The sequence below is a fragment of the Neopelma chrysocephalum genome, unplaced genomic scaffold (assembly GCF_003984885.1).
Source record: "Neopelma chrysocephalum unplaced genomic scaffold, ASM398488v2 Primary Assembly neopelma1_59, whole genome shotgun sequence".
NCBI classification, from domain to species: Eukaryota; Metazoa; Chordata; class Aves; order Passeriformes; family Pipridae; genus Neopelma; species Neopelma chrysocephalum.
The window spans coordinates 26,863,974-26,889,887 of NW_020897714.1; the positions used below are offsets into that span (position 1 = coordinate 26,863,974).

The 25,914-nt window shown below is 36.4% G+C and overlaps 1 protein-coding gene across 3 annotated transcripts in view; it reads right to left on the bottom strand.

The window, feature by feature from the left end:
• Positions 1-6,602: 6,602 nt before the first annotated feature.
• The window catches only part of FGD4 (FYVE, RhoGEF and PH domain containing 4), a 66,011-nt gene continuing 46,699 nt past the window's right edge, over positions 6,603-25,914 (bottom strand). For all 3 annotated transcript variants that reach the window (XM_027680608.1, XM_027680607.1, XM_027680609.1), the window contains exons 6-17: positions 23,931-24,076; positions 20,290-20,446; positions 19,035-19,173; positions 18,071-18,129; positions 17,302-17,448; positions 15,281-15,453; positions 13,508-13,538; positions 13,242-13,337; positions 12,711-12,836; positions 10,552-10,692; positions 8,828-8,968; positions 6,603-8,648 (exon numbers count right to left, since the gene is read on the bottom strand). In XM_027680608.1, coding sequence (XP_027536409.1) covers positions 8,391-8,648; positions 8,828-8,968; positions 10,552-10,692; positions 12,711-12,836; positions 13,242-13,337; positions 13,508-13,538; positions 15,281-15,453; positions 17,302-17,448; positions 18,071-18,129; positions 19,035-19,173; positions 20,290-20,446; positions 23,931-24,076 — 1,614 coding nt within the window. In that variant the 3' untranslated portion in view covers positions 6,603-8,390. The remainder of the gene's footprint in view (positions 8,649-8,827; positions 8,969-10,551; positions 10,693-12,710; positions 12,837-13,241; positions 13,338-13,507; positions 13,539-15,280; positions 15,454-17,301; positions 17,449-18,070; positions 18,130-19,034; positions 19,174-20,289; positions 20,447-23,930; positions 24,077-25,914) is intronic.

Here is a 25,914-nt window from a genome sequence, read left to right on the forward strand (position 1 = left end):
GATCTAGAAACTCAACTGCAACCCACTAAGTCTTACCCTAGATTCCTAGTTAAAGCTCTATTCCATAAGGAGATGCTTCTCACAGCAGAAATTTACATCATTTAGCAAACAAAAACATATTCAAGTTTGGAGTTGAAATTGTCAATGAATTTTCTTGATAAGATCCTGATGGTTGGAGGCTATGTAAATTCTGACTGGGAGTAATAGTCATTAAAAAAAACCCAAACAAACAAAAACAAAACCCCAAACAAACAAAAACCCAACCAATCAACCAACCAAACGAAAAACAACTGCAGAGATTATAGCTAACAACTGGAAAACTTACCTGGCTGTGTGATGGATTCTTCATAATTTGAGTCTTTAAATCAGGGAAAGTAAAGATATGCTGTAACAGAAAGAAATGTAACAGTTTGATATGATGGACAGGCTGTACATCCTGCACATCCTGCTCATGACACCAGTGTTATGCCTTTGAGACAGAAACAGCAACACAGACATGGTGTAGACCTCAAGCAACCAAACTCTGCTGTGCGTATCCTGACTTATTACATGAACTGGGTCTGGTGAGGCTAAATATTGTCATGGCTGCCTGGCGCACAGGGCCAAGCAGGCAGAGAGTAACCAGCTCCCAGACAAAAACCGTCACCATCATAAAGATCCCTCCACTTTTCTGTTAGAGACACCACAGGACCCTCCAGAGAAAAAAATTTCTTTAAAGCAAACGAGTTCCAAGTACTGTGTTTGCCAAGGCAGGTATGCCATTTCTCTCGTGTCAGGAAGCTCATATAATGCCAAGAACAATTCTGTGGTAATGAGACAGTATTAGTCAGGCTCTTCAGGAGAGCCAGAGGAGACAATGCCTGTGCTTGATGGGCTCCTGGACAATTTGCTACCAGTACTTATTAAACCTGCTGATTTAAAGGAATTAAGTAGGAGCTGTGATTACGGATTTCCTGTAGCTTGAATTTTTTTTAATTGTGTTTTCTTGTTAAAGCACATTGTAGGGTAAACTCTGTTATTTTGTCTCCATGAAGAAGGCAGGGCATTGTGTTTAATGGGGAAAATAGTGGGTTTGGAACAGAGTTAATCACAGTGGGGAAAAAAAACCCAGAAAAATTAGTAGGAAAAATTGCATAAATGGAGAGGGAAGCATTATTCCCCATGGTCCATCAGTGCTTATTTCAAATACTAATTTGTTTACTGTATTTGCAAAGAGAAGAAGTAGAAACTAAACAAAATTCTTGTATGCAACTCCTTCCAGACAGGAACTAATAAGTACTACAGTAACTTTTCCTCTCTCTGTTTTGAGAGAAGTCTTTTCTGCAACACTGTGCCCATCTGCAGAAAAATACCAAGAATAAATCAGATACAATCAAAACAGGTTTAATGTGTACAGACTATTGAAATTGGAGGCAACTGTAAATGGTTCTGGTCTGTTAAACCACACTTGGAAAAGGAGTAGCTGCGGCTTAAGTGGCACTTCCTTAAATTGAATGTATGCTTAGCCAGTGAAGGAATTTAAAGAATCAAAGTTATCTATGCTTAGGATGATCATCCAGCTAATTACCTGATCATTTTTTGCTTTGCAGCACCACTGGAAATGCACACACTGGAAATGCACATACAACTGGAAATGCAGCTTAAGATTTGATCAGCAAAGAGAACAGTAGGTGGACAAAACAACCCAAAAAAACAAAAACCAAAAACCAAGAAAAAAAAAAGTCAACCAGTAATACTTATTTAATTATGCTTTTATTTTACAGGATACAAATTTCTTTTCTTTTTAAGTACTCAACATGAATTAAAGTGCTTAATTTTTACAATCTCCACCCCCCCTTAGGACCAAATATACATATATTACATAAAATATGTACAATATCTTCTTTTTTTACATTCATATACTTATTGACCATAAAAATGACAAATTTGCACAACTTACAATGGCATTTAAATTTCACCTTTTTAATATTATTCACTTTCTGACAAAACCAAAACAAATTTACACCTCTTCCAAATATTAGTATTTTTTTAAAAAAGGGGCTTTTGCAATTAAAATCAGAAATGTTTCCATGATGAAGGGAAATTAACATGTAGAGCCTGTAATTCTAATGTCAAACATTACAGCTGATCCAGCTGCTACTAAAATTAATGTATTAATCTGCTGTGAGGGCTAAAGAATAGAAAACTTACTGATAGAAAAAACAATATTTCTATTGCAAACTGTTCCCTATATGCAATAAAATTTGGCTTCTTAAACATACTAGGGCACATACATGCAAAAATGCTTTGATACAATTCCCCCTTTTCTGAATGTTTCCACCATAAATAGTTAATGAAACTACGAAGATGAACTATAAACAGAAATAGGCTGGTGTTATGCAGTGGTTGCAAACATGTTTTATTCAAAGAAATCTGCTCGGGGATTTTAATAGAGAAAAAAACATGTTTTACATTCATTTGTGCTAGCAAGAGGAAGGAGGGAAACAAAATGCCATAGTTAAGACTGGGAAGAAATTTAATTACGAGGTTTCAAAGGAAGTTGATTGAATGCCTTACCGGAATTTGCATGTTTGGGGGGTTTTTTTTGTTTGCTTTTTTTGGGCTGAAATAGTAAACATGCCACAACAGCAGATCTACTTCTGTCGATTTTTTCTTCTGAAAAGAACACTCAACACAGTCAATACACATTCTCTTTTGAATGCAGCACAGTGTATTTTTGATTGCAAAATACTGCTTGAAAACAAGTCATCTGAATAATAGTCTCAAATATATAAATACACATATATACATATACACACATACATATACATATGTGTATATACACACACATGTAACCATTAAGTTAATGTTATGTTCTGTTAAAGGAAAAGGATTTAGGAAACAATCTGACTAGTAGATTAAAACTTCTATCCAAGGAACATACTTCACTACAGTCCCACAGGTCAGAACCAGCTAGGTAAATTCCTCACACCAATAGGGCCACAGATTAGAGAAAAAAAAAACATTAGGTCCATGTATTTCATTTCAGATTTCAAATAACAGCACACCACAGACTAAGAATGATGCCCATTTCACCAATGGATTTATCTTAGGGATAGTCAAATCTGCCACAAAATTATTTTTCTCCAGTCATTTACTTTTGGATATAGATTTCCAGCTGTTTACATACACCCTGACATCAATTACCTGTAACTGAAACTCATCTGAAGTCCACCTGACCACTGTGACTCCAGATGAGACATAGTAAGTCAGCAGCTACATGAAAGTTTGATCTTCCACAAGTGTCTTTATATATGTAAGGCAGATTCTAAGTGGATTTAAATCACTGAAGGTAGAACAGCTCCAGCAGGTCTATGCTAGTTTATACCAGCTAAAGATCTCTAAACAAATTTATGGAGAAAGCCCCTTTGTTATTGCTTAGAATTATTTCTAAGTGGAACGTTTACTTCTTTCCTGAAAGCCTTTCTTTCAGTATAAGGAACCACTACCCCCTATTAATTTTTGTTTAATTTTGTTTTGAAATGAAAAGCTGACCATTTTTTATACTAGCTATGTGGTGATGAACCAAAACAACCTGTCAAATGGTTCCACATCTTTCACACTTGATTATTTTTTCTTATATATGTATATATATTTTTTTCCTTCTGAGTCCACTTGGAACTCTTTAGAGCAAACTTCTATAATCTCACCTAAATTTTACTTAGGTGGTAGTGTATTTATTCTACATTTAATCAGTGCCTTGTCTTCATCTGTAATTTGAAAACATGAAGAATAAAATCCCTCTTTTCTAGTATAGGGACTTAGAATCTTTGAGGAGATTTATAAAGCACTTTGAGATGGTTTTGCATAAAAAGGTGCCACTATATATTTACATGCAATTAAAGTGGTTTAATATTCTATTCCAAATAGAAGAGAATGCTTTGTATTCTCCATATCTATTTTGCACATATAAGTTAAATATGTTTTGGAATAAACAAAACTACTCAGAGTAAAGGGATTTGAAAGTACTATATGATCTAGGTTTTATAGCAGCTCTTCAACCAAGCAGGAGTACCTGATACCCAAAAAGAATTTTTAGAGGGTTTGGACAAATGGCGCAGATGTGCAGATGTTGTGATACACTATTTTCCCATATGGGGTGATGGGGGGGAATAAGTAATTTCAAAAAATATATTCCTACACTCCAAAAAATACTAATGATAAAATTAAGCCATTGTTCTGGTTGAATACAGATAAAATCACACAAAATAACTTTTGATCTGCTTTAAATCGCACAGAAGACTGATCACTTTTAAAGTGAGAAACAAGCATTTCTTGAACACAAGAATTGCAAAGCTTAAATAATTCAGCAGAGCCATTCACATACATTCATGTATTATGAATGAATGCTCAGTTACAGTTTATTCCTTACACACACAGCTTTATGCCAAGAAATTTAATGCCTTTTTTCTTTTCCTTTAAGAATTTAACAGTAGAAGTGGGAACAGTTTCTACCTTGTTAGAATGATGGTTTTAATTTGACTGCTTTGGCCATAACACTTAAGCTACAGCAGTTACAACCTTGAATTTGTTCCTCTGCAGTCATAATTTACAATTTAAAGTTTTAGATGCTGTAGGAGGGCTTGTCTGTGGAGAATGAAGAAAACAGGGTGGTTAAATTTAAAGCAATTTCTCCATTTTCTGATGCCCTTTAATATTGGTAGTACATAGTTTTCCTACAAAAGGCACACAGAACCGTATATTTGAGTGCCAAATATACATTCTGACTCAGAAGAGAACAATTCTGACCAAGCAACTGATTATGAGAACATGAAATAGGTCTCACTAGGGTAAATAAAACACCCTGTGCTATGTAAAATTTAATGGCTGAGAGCAAACATGAGGCTAACATCCAAATAAATAACTCCCAATAACTTCATTTCAAATTGTTTATGCCCAAACGCAGGGCTTCATCTGGGAGATGCTGCAACCATTCAAGCAGCTTCAGCTACTCAATATCACTATAACAATAAGGCAGCACAGAAACTGCTGCTTCTAATAATTTTCCTAATAATTTAGCTGGAATAGGGCTTCTTACTTGACTTAGAATTCAGTTTGCAGGAGCTTAGAAAACAGAATATACTGCACAGCACCAGTCTGTGCGGGATGTTGGTCTGCTGGAGGATGAGAAGGCTCTTCCAGGACCTGGAAAGGCTGGATCAATGGGTCAAGCCATCTGTATGAGATTCAACAAGGCAAAGTGCCAGGATCTGCATTTGGGTCACAACAACCCCAGGCAGCACTACAGGCTTGGGGAAGAGTGGCTGGAAAGCTGCCCAGTGGAAAAGGCCCTGAGATGATGGTCAACAGCCGCTGAAAGGCCAATGACATCCTGGCCTGTATCAGCAATAATGTGTCCAGCAGGACCAGGGCAGTGACTGTCCCCCTGTACTTGGCACCTCGAATCCTGTGATCAGTTTTGGGCCCCTGACAACAAGAAAGACATTGAGGTGCTGGAGTGTGTCCACAGAAAGGCAACAGAGCTGGTGAAGGGTCTGGAGCACAAGTCTGATAACGAGTAACTGAAGGAAGGGGGGTTGTTTAGTCTGGAGAAAAGGAGGTTCACAGGGGCCCTTATTGCTTTCTACAACTACCTAAAAGGAGACTACAGTGAGGTGGGGGTTGGTCTCTTCTCCCACATAACAAGCAACAGGACAAGAGGAAATGGCAAGTTGCACCAGGGGAAGTTAAATCTGATATCAGGAAATATTTCTTCACCAAGAGGGTGGTCAAGCATTGGAACAGGCTGCCCAGTGAAGGAGTTAAGTCACCATCCCAGTAGGTATTCAAAAGACGTGGCACTTAGGGACATGATTAGTGGTGGACTTGGCAGTGCTGGGTAATTGCTGGATTCAATGATCTCAGAGGTCTTTTCCAACCAAATCAATTCTATGATTACAGTCATCCCATCATATTATTTTCAGTATAGCTCAGTTCGTCTTATCTGGGAACTCTTCTAAGGCAACTTCTTCCCTTACACTCTACAACTTGACCATGGGAAACCGTTTTTTATAAATTGGCATGTGGTAAGACAACTCTCCATATCCCACTGGTGGCTCTTGTAGAAGATACCCACTTTGGGGAGATGACCATGAAAGAAAGATAGCCACTGAGAGTTCTTCTTGCTTACCTGAATGCTCCCCCATCCCTCGCCAAGGTATACAAAAGGTGACATGTATTAGCTACGGATACCTTGGCAAAGACCTGATGGTGTTCACCAACACGAATCAAAACAGGCTTGAGCTGCCTATTAATAAAGGTAAACACAGCCGACAGTAGAAGTAACTTAAAATCTCTTAGAGAATTACAGAAGAGCTTGCACATCAGATAAAAGTAATACTAGGGTATCATGCAGAATAATCTGGACACACGGAGCACCCAAGGAAGAATTCAGAACTGACATGCACAAAAGTCAGCTGCAGAGTTAGTACTCTACAACACCATCTCCTGATCATTACTAACACTGGTGTAAAGCTTTGAAATTTAAAGGCTATGGTAGATTTTGGATTTGTGCAGGTGAGAACAAAATCCATCCTACTAAGTTGCATGACATTCTTCTTGTGAAGGAACAATGGACACTGCATGCTCATGTACGCTTGACACTAAAAATTTAACAATCTTTTCTTAAATGCAAAACAAGTTGGGTTTTTTTCCCTATAATGTCGCAGAAAGAGTAAAAGTGGGGAGTTCAGTGAATAACTTGTTTGGCAAACTCGTTATAAAAAAGCAAAAATTTAAATCTGCCCTCATGTTACTAATAAAACTGGACTTGAACCTGAGCTCTTCAGCTTGGCAGAATTTAAAATACAGATTGCAGATATATTGAGAAGAATCCTGAATGGTCTTATGACAAGTTGATTGTAGAAGTTACATATTTCCCCTCCTTTAATGGTTCAGAAAAGGAAAGACAGCAATGATTTTAATTGTCTACTTGATAGTCAATCACTACTTCTGAGTTTTTCATATTTCATCCAAGGATAATTACAGCAAAAATTTTGGGGAGGTCATTTGCCTCTATGTATAAAAACTAATAGGAATGAAAGTTCATAAGGAACTTAATATTGTAAAGCTGACGAGTCCTTATTCACAGACGAAGAAAACAAATAATGTTAGTTAACACAACTTGAGATTTGCAAGCTCAGACTTCATACTGAACTTTTTATAAAGCAGGCTCCACCTTACAACAATAATCCTTGAAGACTGTTGTCATAAATAAGTATTACAGGATCTAATCTTCTGCAAGAATTAAAAAACTTAAGTTCAAAATGTTCTTTTGTTTCGATAACCATAATAGCAAAAACACACGTTCCCAGCAGGTTATTAGAATCTGTTGCTTTTCTCAAACCACATATTGCATTTGAGTAACAAACTACTGCACTCTTAAAAGCTACCAGTGATAGGACACCAAAGAAAAGCGACTACTCGTTTAAAACACAACTGGAACTCATATGTCCATTGCATGCCACTTACATTACTGCTATTTTTTTGATGCATAAAAATATCAAGATCATTAAGTGTCAGCTATTAAAACAAGTCACTGAACAGTATTTTTCAATTTAGGACTGTGTTTAATTTCAAATAGAAAACATGCTTTTTTAAAATAAATTATTCACTAATAGGAACCCAGAATCATGAAATCAAAGCACAAATCAAGTATTGTACATTTTTAATACTGTACATATATTATATATAGTTTTCTCATATTTTAGGCATTTATTTCTAGATTGAAAATCATTAGATTTTTTTCCTTGATAAACTGAAACCTTAAAAGCCAATATACCAGTGAAAGCAATTTGCATTATTTTAAGTAAAAAGAGACAAGTGAATACAACATATGTACAGATCTGCGGAAATCAATCTATAAACTACATACATTAAACCAAACTGTCCCTGCATATTTAAGTACAGATCTATTTTGGCAATGTGGAGGTATATCTTTTATCCTGTTGCAAGTCCTAACATGTAAGTAGGAAGCTTAAAATATTTGCATTCTTAATGAAAGTAGCAAATGTTAACTGAAGAGCAACTGGATTCTCAAAAAAAATTGCATTATGACAAACAAGTAGTACAGTAAAGTTAGTAAGTATTTTTAATAGCATTCACATTTTTTTAAAAAGTCTCTTAAATGAACCTGTACATCTCTTTTATTGACAGAACATAAATATAAGAAAAAGATCCCTAAAAAGACCAGAATTTTTCCCAAACATAAAGTGCCAAGATGTGTATGGTAGTAAGAAGTTTCTTTTTCTTTTTTTTTTTACTTTTTTCTTGATTGAGCAAAGAGAGGTTAACACAAAGGTTAACCACAATTTCAACTGAAATCTTTTAAAAATGCCATGTGTTCTTGAGCTTCAGCATTCAGATCTTTTAGAAGATTCAGGCTGCTCTTCTAAATTCACTTGCAGTTCATTTTGACATTCTGGTGTCTCACCTTTGACAGCTAAATGGATAACTTTTAGCCATTTCTGTTTCAGTTCCTCATTGTCAGCAGCAAAGCTGTGCACAGACTTAGACTGGGTCAGTTTGAAGCTGTGTGGGAGGTCAGCACTTTTTGGAGTGTCATCCACTGTATAGCCCAGAAGGGGAATTGTAGCCAGAGCTTTAACGTCCTAAGGAGAAGAAGTTCTCGGTTAAGAACGGACAACTAATCTGCCCACTACCTCTTGTTTGCTATACAGGCTGGTGAAAACACTTGGATCTATCCTGCATTCCCAAGCTATTTGACTTCTCTTCCTCAGATGTTAGTGACAATAATTACTAAAACCTTTTCCATTTTCTCTGCACATACCTGTGGAGCACCATACATGTAGAGCACAAGAGCTTCCTGTTTAGGTATAACACACCAAGCTTTCTGCCAGGGCTTCGACTTTTCCATGTACTGAAGAAAGCTACATATGACACTGTTTCCAGAAACTTCTGCAGATTCAATCTGGGGGAGAGTACAAAGCATTAAAAGGAACAAAAACTTTCCTTAAATAAAGATTAAAAATATACAGGCCAGAAAAGCAGAAATTTATCATCATTCATATAAAATCTTGGATAGCATCTGCAAAAGAGCTTCAGGAAATACCCAAGAAAGACCATGAAGGACTGGATTTATGGAGAATATATATATTAAACACATACAATCACAACATATATTCCCTTAACATCTGTAATCTATTCCTTTTTTCATCAGCAATTTTGGATCATAGACTTATAGATCTCTCTAAAATTGATTTTGCCATCACAACTAGCCTTTCTCTGTATCTGAGTATCTACAACATCTGATTTCCAAAATAACATCATGTTAGGCATTGAAGTGCCACTAATTATCCAACATGGCAACCAATCTATTTTGACAGTCAAAATATTATGACAGGATCAGATCCAAACACTTTTCTAAGAATAACATAAGCATGCAAGCACTAATCCTAGAGAAAAGAAGACACTCTGAAGACAGAGTGACATGCTACTCAGGTTAAATAGTGAACCTGAGACAATAAGAAAGAACACAGTGATTATGTGTTAAAATTTCCTTGCATTGACTTTTTTCCCCTCCATTGCCAAGAGATCCAGCTTGCAGACAAACATTTCTGAGACACTCTATATCTCCTTCAACTACCTTAAAAAAGCCATCATGCCAAGAAACAGCAGTAACTCAACTCCAAGGGAAGCTAGTGGAGTTCTGCGCTCCTTACTCTGTCTTGCTGAAGAGAGTATAGTCCATGTTGGCTTGACTACACTTAAGAACTGTATACAGAATTATAATCTGTATTTTAATTTTGCCTTCTTTTCTTATTGGCATTTAGCTCTAGGGTCAATTATTCTTTACTAATTCCAAAGACAAATATAAGTCTTGACAAAGTTAGGATGCTCTTTCTCTAGTGTATGACAGGAATTCTAAAAGGGCCTATCAAGGGGCATTTAAGAAATGTGGAGGTTAATTACAATTCTAAAATGCCTCGTTCTCCCTGGATCATAAGAGAAACATGGTTCTTTATTGTCTGCTTGAGACCTTGAATTTTTAGATGTCAAAAGCTGAGAGCAGTTCAACAACTTAAAGGTACATTGTATGTACTGATCAAAACTATCTTACTACTCAGATTCTGAAGAGCAAAATTCTCCCCCATTCTCGTCTTTTCCATCCCCAGTTCTTTCAGTCTGGGTATATGTTTTCAAGAATCACTGCAGTAGCTGTGGGGTTTGTTGCTGTGAAAGCTTAAACGCAGAAGAAGAAAACTGAAGATTTATAAGGAAAGGTAACATCTTATCACAGGAGCTGATGTAACTGAAATAAGCAAACAACCTCTATGGTCTGTAATTCTCCCTTAAAAAAATTTGTAAGAAACAAAGCAGTATGGCAAAGGTGAATGCTGAAAGCCAAAATCTATTGGATAGGATGAAATTTGATCCACATGGTTTTTATTTCTCAAATGAAAAATAAGCCCTGCAAGAATGCTACCATTTTTCACCTACTGATGAGTCAAAATCACAGCATCCATACATATATAGTATTTTTGAATGACATACCTCCAAGATGCCTTTTTTCTTCTTTTCTTCACTGTCTGTACAACCAATTATAACATGATAGCAGTCCTTACAGACTTTGTTCAATTTATTGCCATCATATTCAAGATGTGCCTTGTAATCAGAACATTTCCAGCAAACCACCTTAGAAACAAAAAAGATAACATACATATAAAATTTAAGTATTTATGAAGCTTTATGAAAATATAATTTAATTAAAAATTAGTATTATTCTACTTTGTACATTTTTAATTATATAGAACAAGATAGATAATGCCTTTATAACATGTCAAAAATAACTTAACTGAAAATAATAATTTTCCAAATTTTTGCCATTACTTATTAACTAGAAGTGATTTTTACTATTTACCTGGTACAAGTTTTGTACTTTGCATAAAATCACATTAGGCTTTCAATTACATCTGTAGAGTAAAATTGGGTATAGAATCAGATTATAGCACCAGTCATGCTGCAGGAAGAAAATCCTACAGTTTCTTCAGACGCCAATGTGAAAAGGTAGATTTACTATATGGTTTTCTATCAGAAATGAGGTTCTGTGAATGAATGAAACCTACAGTTGAGATGCCCTTTTAATGATTAAAAAAATATGATAAAATCAGAAGTGACTAGTTGTTTAACCTGCTAATAAATATTAGGTTAGAATTTATATATATATAATTATACTTTTAGAATTGATAAGGCAATATCACACTGATTTTTCCCAATTTTTCTTTTTACTACAGATATAAAGGAAATGCAAGAGAGATTTGAGAGAAGTTCTTTCATGAGAAATATTTTTCTACAGAATTCTTCTTTCAGGTGAAAGAAGAAGCTCTGAATAAAAAATATGAATGTGGTTACTTCAAGAAAGAAAGGTAGGCAAATGGACTTGAATCAGTCAGACACATGAAGAGAATTTTATTGTGGGCCAGGGCTTTGCAGTACTAATCTAGATCAGTACCTTCAGCTAGTAGCTCTAGAGAATACTAGTGAAGTATTCCCCATTAGTCACCGCTGGAAAGCCATTGCTGACCCAAATTAACTCCTATGAAAAAATGTTTTGAAATTAAAGTGCAAGGAGATGTGATAGAACGGCAATAGTGAGAAGTAGTTAGGAGCCTAAACAAAAGGGGAAATAAAAAGGAAGGGTGTGGTTTTAAGATTAATGGAGCTTTAAAACAGAATGACTGGGGGGAAAAAACCCAGAATCAATAATTCAGAGCTTCTGTAAAAGTCTCAAGTGTCCTGCAAAGCATAAAAGCAGCGTTATGAATGCAGTAAGTCTTCATACCACATAAAAACATTAGAAAGAAATCACACAAATATTAAACCTGGGCTTCTACCACCCTCTGGTGGAGAAAGGCATAGCTGCTGGATGCCAAGAGAAGGAAGTTTGTTTCCTCTTCTTTTGTTAACTTCTGAAAACTCTCAAGTCACTATTGGATATGTTACTGTAACATCTTACACAGAAAGCAGCAGCAATACTCTTTCCCCATCCTAACATTCTCACCTTTTGGAGTGCACATGTTCACACAGTTACACACTGAACCCAGCTGGGAACAGCTCCAAGTTAACCCAATGAATAACTGCAGGGTTTCATGGTCTTCTTGCAAAGAGGAGAGAGGATGTAGCAGAATGGAAAGAGGAGGCAGCCAGTGCTGCCAGAAATAATGCTGGATTATGCCAGCTTAATATGGTCTTGAAACTGTTCATATTAGTGGAGACCACTCAAAACTAACAATAGAGTATGTCCAGGGACTTGGGAAATTTTACACAAACATGCATCTTCCACTGCTCCAAATTACTTCCAAATTTACCATGCCAGCTAAAGCAGACAGGGGGTCCTTTGTGCTAATGCACAGCTTCTTCTTTCAGCTACAAGTGCAGCAACAAACTGCACAGCAATGGAACAGACTGCCCAGAGAGGGTGTGGATGCCCCATCCATGGAAGTGTTGAAGGCCAGGATGGATGAGGCTCTGAGCAACCTGGTCTAGTAGAAGGTGTCCCAGGCCATAGCAGAGAGGTTGGAACTAGATGATCTTTAAGGTCCCTCCCAACCCAAGCTATTCTGTGATAACAAGGAGTTATGGGAAGTCAAGTAGATGCTTGGAGACATTCCCAAGCCTGCTGACCACTACAGGTACTAGGGCTTTGCACTCACATGTCCACATGCTCGGCAGTGGTGCCTTCTCCTTGTCAGGGCATTAAATGGCTCCTTGCACTTCATGCACATGGTCACTTCGTTGTCCCGTATCCACCTCGGTGCTCTCTTCCCAAGCTCGGCATTCTGAAGCAGGGGCAGGAGGAGGATGAGAATAAAAAAAAAAAGCTAGTAAAAAGTTGCACAGTACTTGAAATAGAGAAAATAATTATTCTCTTCCTCTGGAAAGGAAATGGCAAAACATAGCTCAAGATGCATTTTGAAATCTATAAAAGAAACAACAAAGGACCCAGTCAAAAATCATGATGCATCACTGAAAGGGTGCTCCTGTTACGAGTTTCAAGAGAGAAAGAGGCTTGTTTATAGGATTCAGCATTATGAAGAAAAACAATTACCAACAAGATGACTAGTCTGTAATTACTCTGCTATAAGAACAATGAGCTTGAAAACAAAGTTTCTGCCAAACTTTTTCCACTTACTGAAGAACAAAACGGGTACTAGGAAGGTTACAAAGGAATAACAGCAACTTACAGAAACCTCAACAGGCATATCTTCATATTCTTTAGCAATTGCGTTTCTGAAAGTTTCATTCCTCTGCTGAAAAACTTCAATAGTACTCTGAAGTGCCTAAGGAAACAGTGGAGAAATTCCTCAAACATGTTAAATTAAAAACAGACTCAGCATTCTGACCAGTTATCGATCAGCAGAGGGAAGGTACAGACAGAAAATATGAATATTACTTTTTTGATTGCTTCATGAAAAAGTGGTTAGAAAATAAAGAAGGTAGATGAATTTACCTTTATCCATTCTTCTTTATCTTGTTCAGAACTAAAAGAAATATTTTGACACATTAGTCCAAGACTAGTTCAGGAAACACTTCACTATCAACAACTTCTTGCAAAAGCCAAGTAATTCTGAAGTAATTCTCAAGAATTTAAATTTAAACAATGTTAATTTTTAACTGTCAAACTTTAAAAAAACAAACCAAAGCAGAAGGCAAAACCATGACCTTAGGCTTCACAAATTTGCAACCACTAAGAAGTGAATTCAAGTAATAAGTTAAATGTCAATGCATTTAAAAGTAGCAATAGTATTTTCATTGTTAATGATTTTTAATGATTATTATTTTTTAAATCGGGATAGAGAGGAAAATAGGACAATGCACAGCTTAGCTGTGTCTTCCTCCTCACATTTCATTACTTACAAGTTCACATACTAATACACATTTCTCCCGTTACCTCTTAAATCTCACTCCCTTCCCAAAGTGATTTCCTTAATGCTTTTTGTTGTTGCTGTTCTCAACAGTGATAGGAATTGCATCCAATTAAACTAAAGGAAACACATTTTAATATTGTAAACCAAATAGCAGAAATGTCCCTTTTATGCATCAGACACAGATGACTTAACAGTAGTACAGATGAGATAAACAGACAAGTCAGAGATAAGGCAGGAAACATATCCAACTCTAATCTTGTACGACAGCTTTGCCTTTAAATATATCAGCAGAACTCTGACATTCAAATCTTTGGAAAGGCATCTTATATCACAAGTAATAATACTATTAGAAACTACTGGCTAGTGCTAGTAAGAAAAAGTTTATCTGCAAACTTTGTGTTAGAAACATGAGAACTAAAACCTTAGTGTATCTGGCTCTTCAAAAGTGGCCTCCTCCTTAGATACTGTTTAAAAACAGTAATTTAAAATGTAATCCAATAGTAGTCTGAAAAGTAAATAGAAGGCTACTAATAAAAAATACCCCAAGAGTAAACTAAACTGAACATGTTAATACAAGCTCATGAATTAAGGACATTAAGATATAGTGTACATACAATACTCATACATTAATAAAGATTATTCTAATATATATGAGTAAGACCTTGTTTGGTACTTATTCCTTCACAATTTTGTACAGACTTAATGCCTTCCAATAATGATCATAAAGCGAAAGATTAAAATGTGGGCTTCTCACACCTAAAACAAACTAGTGCAATAAACTTTCAATTACTGGTAATAGAGGAAAGTTAACAAAATAAACTTACTTCGCTGTATAATTTTTCTTCCAATTAAAACATGCTTCACAAACAGTACAGCAAGATGCCATCTTTCACCACTGAAATGGGTATATGGCATAACAACTTGCAAAATACTTAGCAAGATATCATACAGCAATTTACAGTGGATGTGACTGTTAGGCATAAACATGTCCCAGAAGTCTTACAGACCTCAGTGGAAAGTTTTTTTCCTGTCATTTTTCAAAGTTTCTATTTAATTTCAAATTCAGTGCTAGTGTAGGTAAATATCTACATTAATATGTATCTGTTATCTTTGCATATTCACTGCTGCAAAAAGTTAATGGGAAGGTAACTCAGCAAGAGCAGGATACAAGCATATCTTTGTAGATGCATCTTCTAGTCAGAGAGATCCTTGGACTGACAATTTATGATTTTTTGGCAGGCTATTTTCAAAATAGTGATATTTTAATGACATCCACTGCATCTTTCTCCAAATCTATCCACTCTTTTGTGTGTACATATTTAATCCTCAAAAAACTAGCTAAAACGACTGCTTACCTGGCCTGCAACTCCAGTGTTCGTTCTTTTCCAGATACTTGAAAAGTATGTGGATATTCTTCATTATGAGTTTCTATAATTTTCATACCATCTATGCCAACTCTGGTTCGAACTGAGAACTTTGATCCTACCAAGCTGAATTTGGGAACGCAGTAGAGCAACATATTGTTAAACTGGGGAAAAAAAAAAACAACACACGGTTTTTCATTTAAAAAAACGCAGATAAAGCCACAGTTTGGACACTGAGAGCTGGACAGTATTGCAAAGCTAGACTTGGTGGGTGAGGAAGCAGGCTCCTTCCTGATCAGTTGATGCATTAGAGCTTTGGTCTTCTCATGTAAGACAACTACTTTTTTCTTATTTGTTTAGAAGTAAGATTAAAGGACAGCTTCAGTGACTATAAGAATAATTGCTCTGTATATGCAGCAGTCTTCATAGCATTTATTATCAAACTATCCTCAGACTAGATATTATATACCAAGGTAAAGCTTTTCTAAACAAAAACCCCATTCTTATGCCCCAATGCTGCAAAACCTACTCTAAACTACAGAATAAGAACTCTTTTCTTCAGTTTATACATTTATATTTCTCTTGTACTGAACCCAGTTGGTTTTGTAGAAGTTGTAACTACTATTATTTGAGGACATTTTTTTGTCTTTTATCCAAGACAGAAGAACATTTCTTAGAGTTTTTATTCCCTGAAACCCTCCATATCACAGGGAAAAAAAAAAAAAGAAGTACATGAGTAGGACAAAGATATATTCCTTTATTAAAGATTAGAACTTTAATAATGTTTAAATGTGTAAAGTCCCAGCCTGAAAGTACAGTTATTAAATCATATCTACAGTGTTTAATTTTCTCACATTTTTCCTCTCACATTTTTCTCAAAATTAATTATTAAAAAGAAAAACTCACTTCAGTTAAATCCTATGTCATAGAATTCCTCTCTAGCCTATTGCCTAGTCTGTATCACAGACATAGCATATTTGAACTTGTCATCTCTCATATGAAGAGAACATTATTTTAATCAGCTGTCTAGCTCCATTTGAGGTCTTACTATTCAATGATTTCTCCTTTTGTTTGAAGCACAGTTAAGCAGGAGTTGTGCCTCGACGACTCATTATTAGGCTTTATTAACCAGAAGACAGGCAATGCCAGAGGCCCATAAGCAAAAATGCATTAGCAATTTTTTAATGCATGGAAAGCAATTAACTACATCAAACCTTTTCCAAGGGAATTGTAAGGGAGTATGGCTGCAGCTTGTGAGTTCCAAGACAGGACACAGGCACCTGTCGAGAGGATGACCTGCCATGCTAACAAGCTCCCAGAAGACCATGAGCATTACTGGAACCTCAACACACAATCTATCAGGACTAAAATCCTAAGCTTTTACACTTCAATTTAATGAGACTGTCAAAGTTCTAATGCTCTAGGAGCCACATTTATAATCAGCAGCCACTTAAATGTTTTTCTGGAGGGACTTGGGAGATACCAGGAGAACACTGTGGAGCTGCACGGACAGCATGTGCCAAGAAGTCAGAAGTAAATGAAGCCCACTGAGCATGAGCCTGGGGTCATGCTGAGATAAGATTCTAAATCTGGCTATGAACTGGCAAATGAGAGCTCTGAAACTGCAGGGACTGCAGTGGGCACAGGAAAAGGAGTCTGGCAAGTGATTCATTTTACCCTCCGTGAACATTCATAGGCTGGATCCAGTGCAGCACCCATCTCCCAGCACTGGAGCAAGGCAGGGCACCTCTGCAGCCATGGAGTGTACTCAGAAGAGCTTGTGTGGTAGGTGGTCAGTGACAGTGACCACCATCAGCTGAGTCTGTCTTCCAGTTTGATGGGCACAGCCCGACAGTCACCCCACGACCCCGGGCACCACAGGCCACATGCTCTGCAGAGCAGCACACCCACCCTAGACATCAACTGGAGAGGACTTCTCTTTCTCTTTAGTAGTTCTTTCAAGTCTAGAAAGGTATACAGCCACTCCTGCAAACACAGGCCACTGTACTTACTAGGAAAAGATACCGTTCTTGAGCAGACGTATTGCGAGCAGCGAGTTTAAGGATCTGGCCTTCTTTTATCAGTTCATTTGAAGGGTTCACAATGTCTTCCTCTTCTCCCAGCATCTCATATATCTCTAGCAACTTCTTTAGATTCTCCTATACAGTGAAAATACAGTTATAAAACTTACTAATTGAAAGCACAGATCTTTAAGCATGTTTAAATTAAATGATGGGCGCTTGCATAAATCCAGAGAATGTTACCTCTGAAAAACAAATATACCTGGTATGCATGGTCTGACTGATTAACTTAGTTGATAAAGTCAGACGTACTTTTAGATACGTTATATCCTTGGCAAGTTAAGAAATGCAGTTATACATACACTCTGCATTATTTCTTCCCAAAACTTCTCCCATATTAATAAAGTACCTACCGTGCCCACCCAATAGGGTACAGGAGCAGTAGCTACTCTTTACAAACATTATCCTTGCACCGATAGAAACAGACAAAACAAGGTTAAGACTTCAGTGCAATATCAGTTATTTGAGCCAGAGGAGGAACTAAGTGTCCCACTTTCCACTTGAGGGAATTAGGTGCAATGCCAGATTTTGCCTATCATTCCCAGGAGCTGTATAAATACATTAAGTAGGAGCAATCACTTTGATCCAGGAAAACAATTTTTGCCATTTTAGGGAAGATTTGCAATTCACACTTCCTAGTTTCACCAAATACTCAAATATAACACTTTGAAAAATGAACAGGAAAACAAGGATCATTTACCATCTTTCTAATTGCACTATTCGAGTGACTTGCTGCAGTGGATATAATTTCCAGGGATTCTAGACAGAAGAAAAGGAAAAAGTATAACCAAAAAGCCACATTTTTACATATTTATATATTACATAGAAAAAAAAAAAGGAGTCATTCTACAAATGTTTGTCATTTTTATGTAAATTACCAAGTACAATAAATTTCTTTAGTTTTCCATAAAAAGATAACAAGGTAAAGTGGACAGCATAATAAAGTAAACTACCAAATAGAAATTATAATCTGTAAAGACCAGAAGAGAATTTTTGCAGATTACTCTAGTGCTTCAGCACTTAGTCACATTTTTTGTGACAAGAACAGTCATGGTCCCTCCCTTCTTTTCTCAAAGCAGTTCAGAATGTCAAACTGTATTTTTCATTGAAACAGTTCATCTTACAAGTGTTTACTGTAATGGTACTAACAATGAAATATTGCAAAATACTATCTGGCAAGTGATTTTGAACAACCCACGGAAATATCTTGAGCTATTCTAGAAATTTAAAAATGGACTGTTCTTCTTCCCTGAAGAAGCTTAAAAATACAGTGAGACTAACTTCACTTTTTTACAAATAACAGTTATACGTTCCAAATGTGCCTAAAGCAAATCAAAATGCCAACAAAACAAAACAAACAAACAAAAAAAGAAAAGCCACCACAAGCCCTGATCATCTGCAAAGCAAACAAATCAAAACCTGTGTGTTATTCCAAAACTAAGGCAAAATTTCTGTACTCCAGGAGGAGAATACTAAAGGCTTTATGGTTTTTACATTAACTTCAATTCAGACAGACTTTTTTCAAAGAATCCTATGACTCCCCTGAAGAAATTCTATTATTCTTTTCACAGTTACTTCTTCACTTTCCTGAAGACATCTTTAATTTACAGTATCCTCTTACTAATATCTTATTACAGCTCTTTTAATGGCCTGAAGATATTTACTTTCAGCATCTTTCCAGTCTAGAGAATCCTGAGGCAATTTCCTTAGGTAGTCCTTTAGAAGCATCTCGTAGCGTGGAATGCGTTGTACTGGTTCTAGCATGTGATGTTGCAATGTCAAATTTCCACACACTTTTTCCTTCTAAAAAATTGTAAACATATTTCAATGTAGCAGGCAAAAATGTTGTTACGACATAGTAAAATAAAAGTTATGATTGATGAAACATAATGTATTTTGAAATATGCATGACAGACCTACTGAAAGAAAATAGAACTACTTTACCAAACCAAATAATTAGAAAGTCTTTCCTAAAAATAACTTGAAAAACTTCTCTAAGTATCCAGCAGTACATATGCAATCCATAAATGAAAGTCTTACTAAAAAAATCTCCTAAACTCCAGTGTATTTTAAATGAGGTTAGTAATAACACAAACAAGAGAATTACTTCTGAAGTAATAAGAATAGTTCATGGCCAAATATTAGAAACAATTACTTAAATGGGCTACAAAGGTATATTTTACTTATCTGAGGAGGGAATGGTTTCTTTGAGTTTCATTTATAATGCAAACTCCCTCACCAGTGCTTTAAGATGTATATTCATTTCCATAATCTTAGATATAATTAGATTAGGGAAAAAAAGATTACATTAAAATACACATAGTTTCCTTCCCTGGCTTACAATCACAAGACCCCATAGAGCAGTAAAATTTAAGTAGATATGCTTTATCCTATTTCTAACTGCTCAGTCTGCAGCAGAACACACACCTGCCAATTCACAGAGACACCCACAGGGAGCACTAGAGGGTATGAAACGAACCTCTAACAAGGTCGATGCATTGTTGGACTCTCAAGCTTTCTTAACCTTTTGTGGTTCAGCATTAGTGTGAGCCAACACAATATTATGGATTTAGAGCAAGGATCTACAGCTGCACTGATAAGTCGCTTTATCCTAAAACATTATTTACTTTTGGTTTCTACAATAAAATGCAGCATTTTTTAGTCTTCACACGTTTCAACCTTTATACTTTGCTCCTCTATTTTGCAGGAGAAAAGTCTGGATTTTTGTGGGTGGATTGTGCACATATGCAGGAAGAAGGAGAAGAAACAGAAGGCAGCGTGAAGTTGACAAAAACAACAACCCTTAATTCTAGGGGATTTGGTATTTAATTTTCTCTTTAATCCTTTTTTCATACACAAACCTACATATTTTTATAAATGCTTGTATTACTTGGAGATTTATATTATTCTTCCCATTACCTGAATGTCTTGAATAATGAATTTGAATTGAGGTGACCGTTCAGTCCATGTTTTCACCAATTCCATTGCATTATCAAAATTCTTCACATACTCTCCATACATCTTGAGGAAAGGAGCTAACTTCTGCAGAATATCTCCAATTCTAGGGGTGGTAGTCCTGCAAAGTAAGAGGGTGGAATCTCAGAGCAAACAGGAAAGAAAAAAAGTCACACAAGGTCATAAAAAGTTTCAAGCCTTTAATAGAGAATCCTTCTGTTTGGGATCACCTCACATGGAGTTCCAAAGTTACCATTAAAACTGACCTGAATTAACATAGAAAGACTGTTTGTCTCATCTTTGATGATGTATAAGCATTATAGGTCATGTAGAGCACTAAAGAAACAAAAGCTAGATATAATGAAAAACTTGGAATTTGGTTTACAAAACATAGCCTAATTTATTTTATTTGCAGTTTCTTAAAAGTACACTGTCTTTTTTTGACTTTAACCTCTAAAATATCTAGCCTGTGGTTTTGTTTGAGGATTAAATCCATGCTGTACAGCTTCCCTTCTGTGCCTTATATAAACATATATATTTACAATTTTAAAGAAGTATTATTTCTCTAAGATGACATATGAAGTAGAAAGAACCCCTTGGATTCCAGTCTTTTGTGAGAATTTTCCCACATTTTTCCCAATTCATGATGGCATCTTCAAATAAAACAGAATAGTAAAGCAACTGATGGAGAAGCTGAGAGAAGCTGCACTCTCAATGCCCACAGACAATGTGGAGCAGCACACATGCATCTCCAAGGACTAAAATAGGAAGCACATTTCACGTCTCATTTTCAAGGACAGACTCAGAAACTCAGTATCTCTGGATTTCTCAATGTTGTCATTGTGGTCCGAAGTGAAACAATCTACATTATTTCTACAGTCTACTCCAACAAACCACTTCTCCAAGAAAAAAGTGTGCAGAAGAGAAAAGTTGCTTGAATAGTGAGTATTGCGGGACTGTCAAAAACTGGTCCAGCTCCAGCTGCCTCTGAGAGGGCAGAAAGTACCTATGCAACACCTGGCACAGGTCTGTCCTTCTGCTGGGCCTGGCAATTAGGGGACAAGACAGGCTGGGAAGTTGGTCTCTGAAGTCACCAAGGCTCTCCACCCTCACTTAGCTTCACACATTTGTTCAACCACTCCACATGCAAGCACACAGATACACTTTCAAAGGCAAGGTGGCAATTTAAAACAACCGCCCTTTGATTTTCCTTTGATTCACTGAACCATTTCTCTGGGTTGTCAATTTATGGCAATATAGCAATGTAACTTTTAACTGAAAATAAAATACAAATCATGCCAATTCCAACAGAACTGAAGGAAATGTGAATTTATTTCCAAAGGTCAAAAGAAAAAGAAAAAACACAAAAAAACATAGACCTTACTAATCAAGGTTTGTAGCATCTCATTTCAAACTGGCTGCAAGAAAACTAAGGAAAACTCCATAAAATCACACCACAGCAAAGGTGACTACAGAACAACTGCTTCCTCTTCCAATATACAAATAACAAAACTGAAAGTTGCAGTTTTGAAAGTAAAACAAATCATATGAGTAGGTGGTGTCTAATTGACACAGATTCCAAAACTTTGTGTTGAAAGAGTGAAATAATTTCTTCACCACCACCATTACCCCAAGAGGTTATCATGCTGTGTCCTTATATTCTTCCCAAGTATCTGTTTTTGGTCATTGGGTACAAAAGATGCAAGGTATTTTATCTAGTTATTTTGTTTGATAGTCTAGTGAAAGGTACCTCTGCCCTCAGCAGTAGGGTTGGAACTAGATGATGTTTAAGGTCTATGATGTGGGATCACTGTTATGGTCTGTTAGACTCTTTTCATGGGAAATATATTGCTACAAGGCTGTTTCCAGTGTTTTCAAGGCATATGTTGTAAAAGAGATTCAGCTCCAGCTGTTGCTTAACTCATTCAAAATGCAACTACCAGAGAATTTCATTTTTACCCAATAAGCTTAGATTCACACTGCCTTTTCTTCCAAAAAAGAATCTGCTTCTGATCTGCTTTCCCAGTTGCAAAACTACATATTTTTACTGCAAGTTTTCAAAACAAACCACAACTCAAGGGAAGTGTCAGAAATTTTTATCCAGCTATTTTTGTTGGAAGCTAAAGAATAATAGAAGCGCATAAACCTACCCAGAGAACATACTTAATTTTCTGTGTCTAACAAGAGGAACTGCCAAGAAAAGACTCTATATTTGGCAGAAGCTTTTGTGCCAGACAATTTCAGAGACTGGTGATGGGGAGAGAAAGTTATCCCAGATTTTTCTTTCAGCAATGATCAGAAAGAGTTCTCTTCAACTGCACCTTTTTTTTCTAACGCCTCCCAAAAGCATAACGTTTCAAGGACATTTAAACAGGCTGTCTCAGGTACAACAGAAAGGTTGTTTTCAAGCAATGTGGGAAAGACAATATCCTTGTGATGAGATTTATTAGCTTCGCACCAATCGTCAAAGCTTATCTGCAAAAGCATTTTTCACCCTTTGAAGCGATATAATTATACACATAATATTAGTGGGCAATGTAGCATTTTGCAAATATGTAAAGTAGTGCGACCCATCTTCTGTGCTCCATAAAGTGTCTACAGCAGAATTTGAAGACTGCATCATGAATTTAATTTCAAATATATACAGCACTGGCATAATGCAGTGTAAGCTGTTTTTCAAACAACTGAACTCCAGTGCTCATGAACATGCACTCTATTATAATCCAGGCATTTGTATTTCCTATCAGATTTTTTCAATTGATTAAAAGTAAGGGTTTGGGTTACCTCACAGGGTCACTGTGCAATGTAAGCTGTAAGCTTTCCTATATTTCCTATATTTTATTTACTTTCTTGCATTACAGACTATACAGAGCTACCATGTGTTTGCGCATGGTAACTATTCTATTTTAAAGAATCAACATTTTAAAGGGGAATCATCTTAGAGAGTCAGAACACATGCAGTTGCTGTCTAAAGCATCACTGTATGGTTTGAGATTTTCATATATGTCACAAAAACATATTATTTCTCATTTTTAGTGTGGGTTTTTTGACAATAAAGGAGTTATATGGAAGTGTAACTTGGACAAACTATGGACAAACACTTGAATTCCTCATAATAAATTCTAGGTAAGATGGAATAAAGGAGCCAAAGAGGTGCTAAGACAAAACAACTGGATAAACAATATTTGTAATTTCTTTTTAAATGTACCCCTTCTTATTACAGAAAGCAGTAATGACAAACGTTACTGTGCTCCAAAGTTAGCATAAACCACATATGTGTTATCTATCTCAACTTTGTATTCTGTACAATAAATTCACCAGGTAGCACACAATTTTAGTCTGAACCCCTAATTTAGCAAGGCATTTGATCATGAGTAATCTCTCCGGCTTCAGTGAGATACATGTCCTTTATTTTGAGCAAATGATTCAAGTCCTCTGCTGAGTCAGATCCTGATGAAGAGTGAAAGAGCAGCTGTTCTCCTACCCACAGTACTTCCTGTGCCTGGAGCACTTAATTATGAAGGTACCTTCCCTACCTCAACCCTGCAGTAGAGTTTCTACAGACACGGTTTTAGTAGCATATTAACCAGTGAATTGCCTCTTACCATTCTTGCATTCTTTTTTCAAGTTCTGGAAGTAAGAATTTACTGTGGAAGGCATTTATTGACGAAATATTAGAAAATATTTTATTAATCACTTCAGGTGGAAATGAACCTCTGTTGGCTTCCTCAAGGAGTCTGGAATAGAATACCTGCAAGACAGAAGAAGAGCCCCAAACCTATCAGCCTATTATATTCAATCAATGGAAGACCACCTATCCACCCCTCCTGCTACAACTGAGGCAACATTAATATTTCAGTAATAGACAGGTAACGATGAACTCATTTATTGTCTTTCCTTCACCAGAAGGGAAAAGCTTCTCCTCCCCTTACACACCACTTTCTTTCTCGTAAGCCAGGAGAGCACTGCAGGCAGAGCAGACGTAAGGGAAGCCAAACTGAAGTAGTACTATTTTGGATCAACTCCAGACATCCCGTCTGTTTTAACAGCTAGATCATCTCAGCTTTCCCAGCCTTCCAGTCGCATTTTCCACTCTTCCTTTCTTTTCAATCAGCATGCTGTCTGATCATGATGTTTGATCACTTTTCTTTTATTTTCTATCCCCTTATCCTTTTGAAATCAAAGTAGTTGGCTGACTATGAGTGGTCCTCACAGACTATTTAGAGCACAGAAGGAGCCCAGTTCTATATAGTGCTATGTTTCTTTAAAAAAACCCATATATTCTTTCCCCATCAGTGGGCTCTGCCTGACTAGACGAAGCTACAAAATGGCTAGAGACTTGTGCATCTGTTAATATCCACATCAAAAAAAGTAGTTATGGAGAGCTGTTGTCCCTCTGTCTCCTCCTCCCATGCTTGAACAGACTGCAGCTCCCTAGAAAGGGCTTCAGAAGTTTGGGTAAGAACTTGCAAAAGAGTCTGAAGACAGGAACTTTGATCATCCAAATTGAGACAGTAGAAGTGTCTTAAAAGGAAAAAGCCATACACTTCCACACATACTTTAAAATATGCTCAATTTGCTGCATCTCTGAGGACAGGTAGTTAAATTTTGACAAGCTACATTGAAGACCATAAAGATTACACAACTTTTTAACCAAGTTTAGAAATATAACAGTCCCTTCCCAGTCTTCTGCTTTCCTCTCATTAGCAACAGTTGAGCAGCTGTGTTTGAAACTCATTTTTCAGAACTCCGTCCAGTTAATATTTGGAAAACAGGCATAGAAGTAATGCACTTATGAAGGCATCAAGGGAAATAATTGTACATTACCCATCAGAAAAATCTGTGAACAAAGTAAACACTATTCTTTTTCATTTTTAGACTTCTCTAAATCAAAGATTTTTTTTTCTGCAATACTTTGGCTTTTAAAAGTCGCCATATATCCACCACAATGTGGATCTGCTATGTAAATCCACTTTCATGAGGACAGTTACTTAGATCCCTAAGCAGCCTGAAAAATTATTATACCAGTTGAGACTTTTTGTTTTTCATCAACTGCTTGTACAAGGCTTATGCACTGGACCTGAGAAATTTAAGCAGTGGTTTCTGTGAAAAACGTCATGGAGTAAGGCAATGCAAAGCTAGAGGTATCCAGGTAAAATATATATGTGTTATGTTTATGTGAGCAAGTAAACAAGACTTGGAAAGAAAAATACTCAAGAACTACAGACTTTAGCATTTAAGAAAGATAAGTTAGATTCTACAAAGCACAAGAGTCCAACCCTTTCCTTGCAGGGAGAGTAATTTCTGTTCATTCAGTATGACTTACTCAAAACATATAGTAGAAAAAGACAGGATGTACCATTTGGAATGATCAACTTATGTTCTTTAGCACTAAAGAAAAATTCTGATAGAGTGGTTCAAATTAGAAGGATTTTGTAATTTTCCAGTGAGTGGGTGATTTCAGCATTATAAAATTATACCCTCTTCCAATTCATAACAAGCCAAGACATGGTTATCCATAGTTTTTTTGGAAGGGCTATCAGCACGTAATACTGTTGATTATAGTGACATCTACACACAGAGAACATT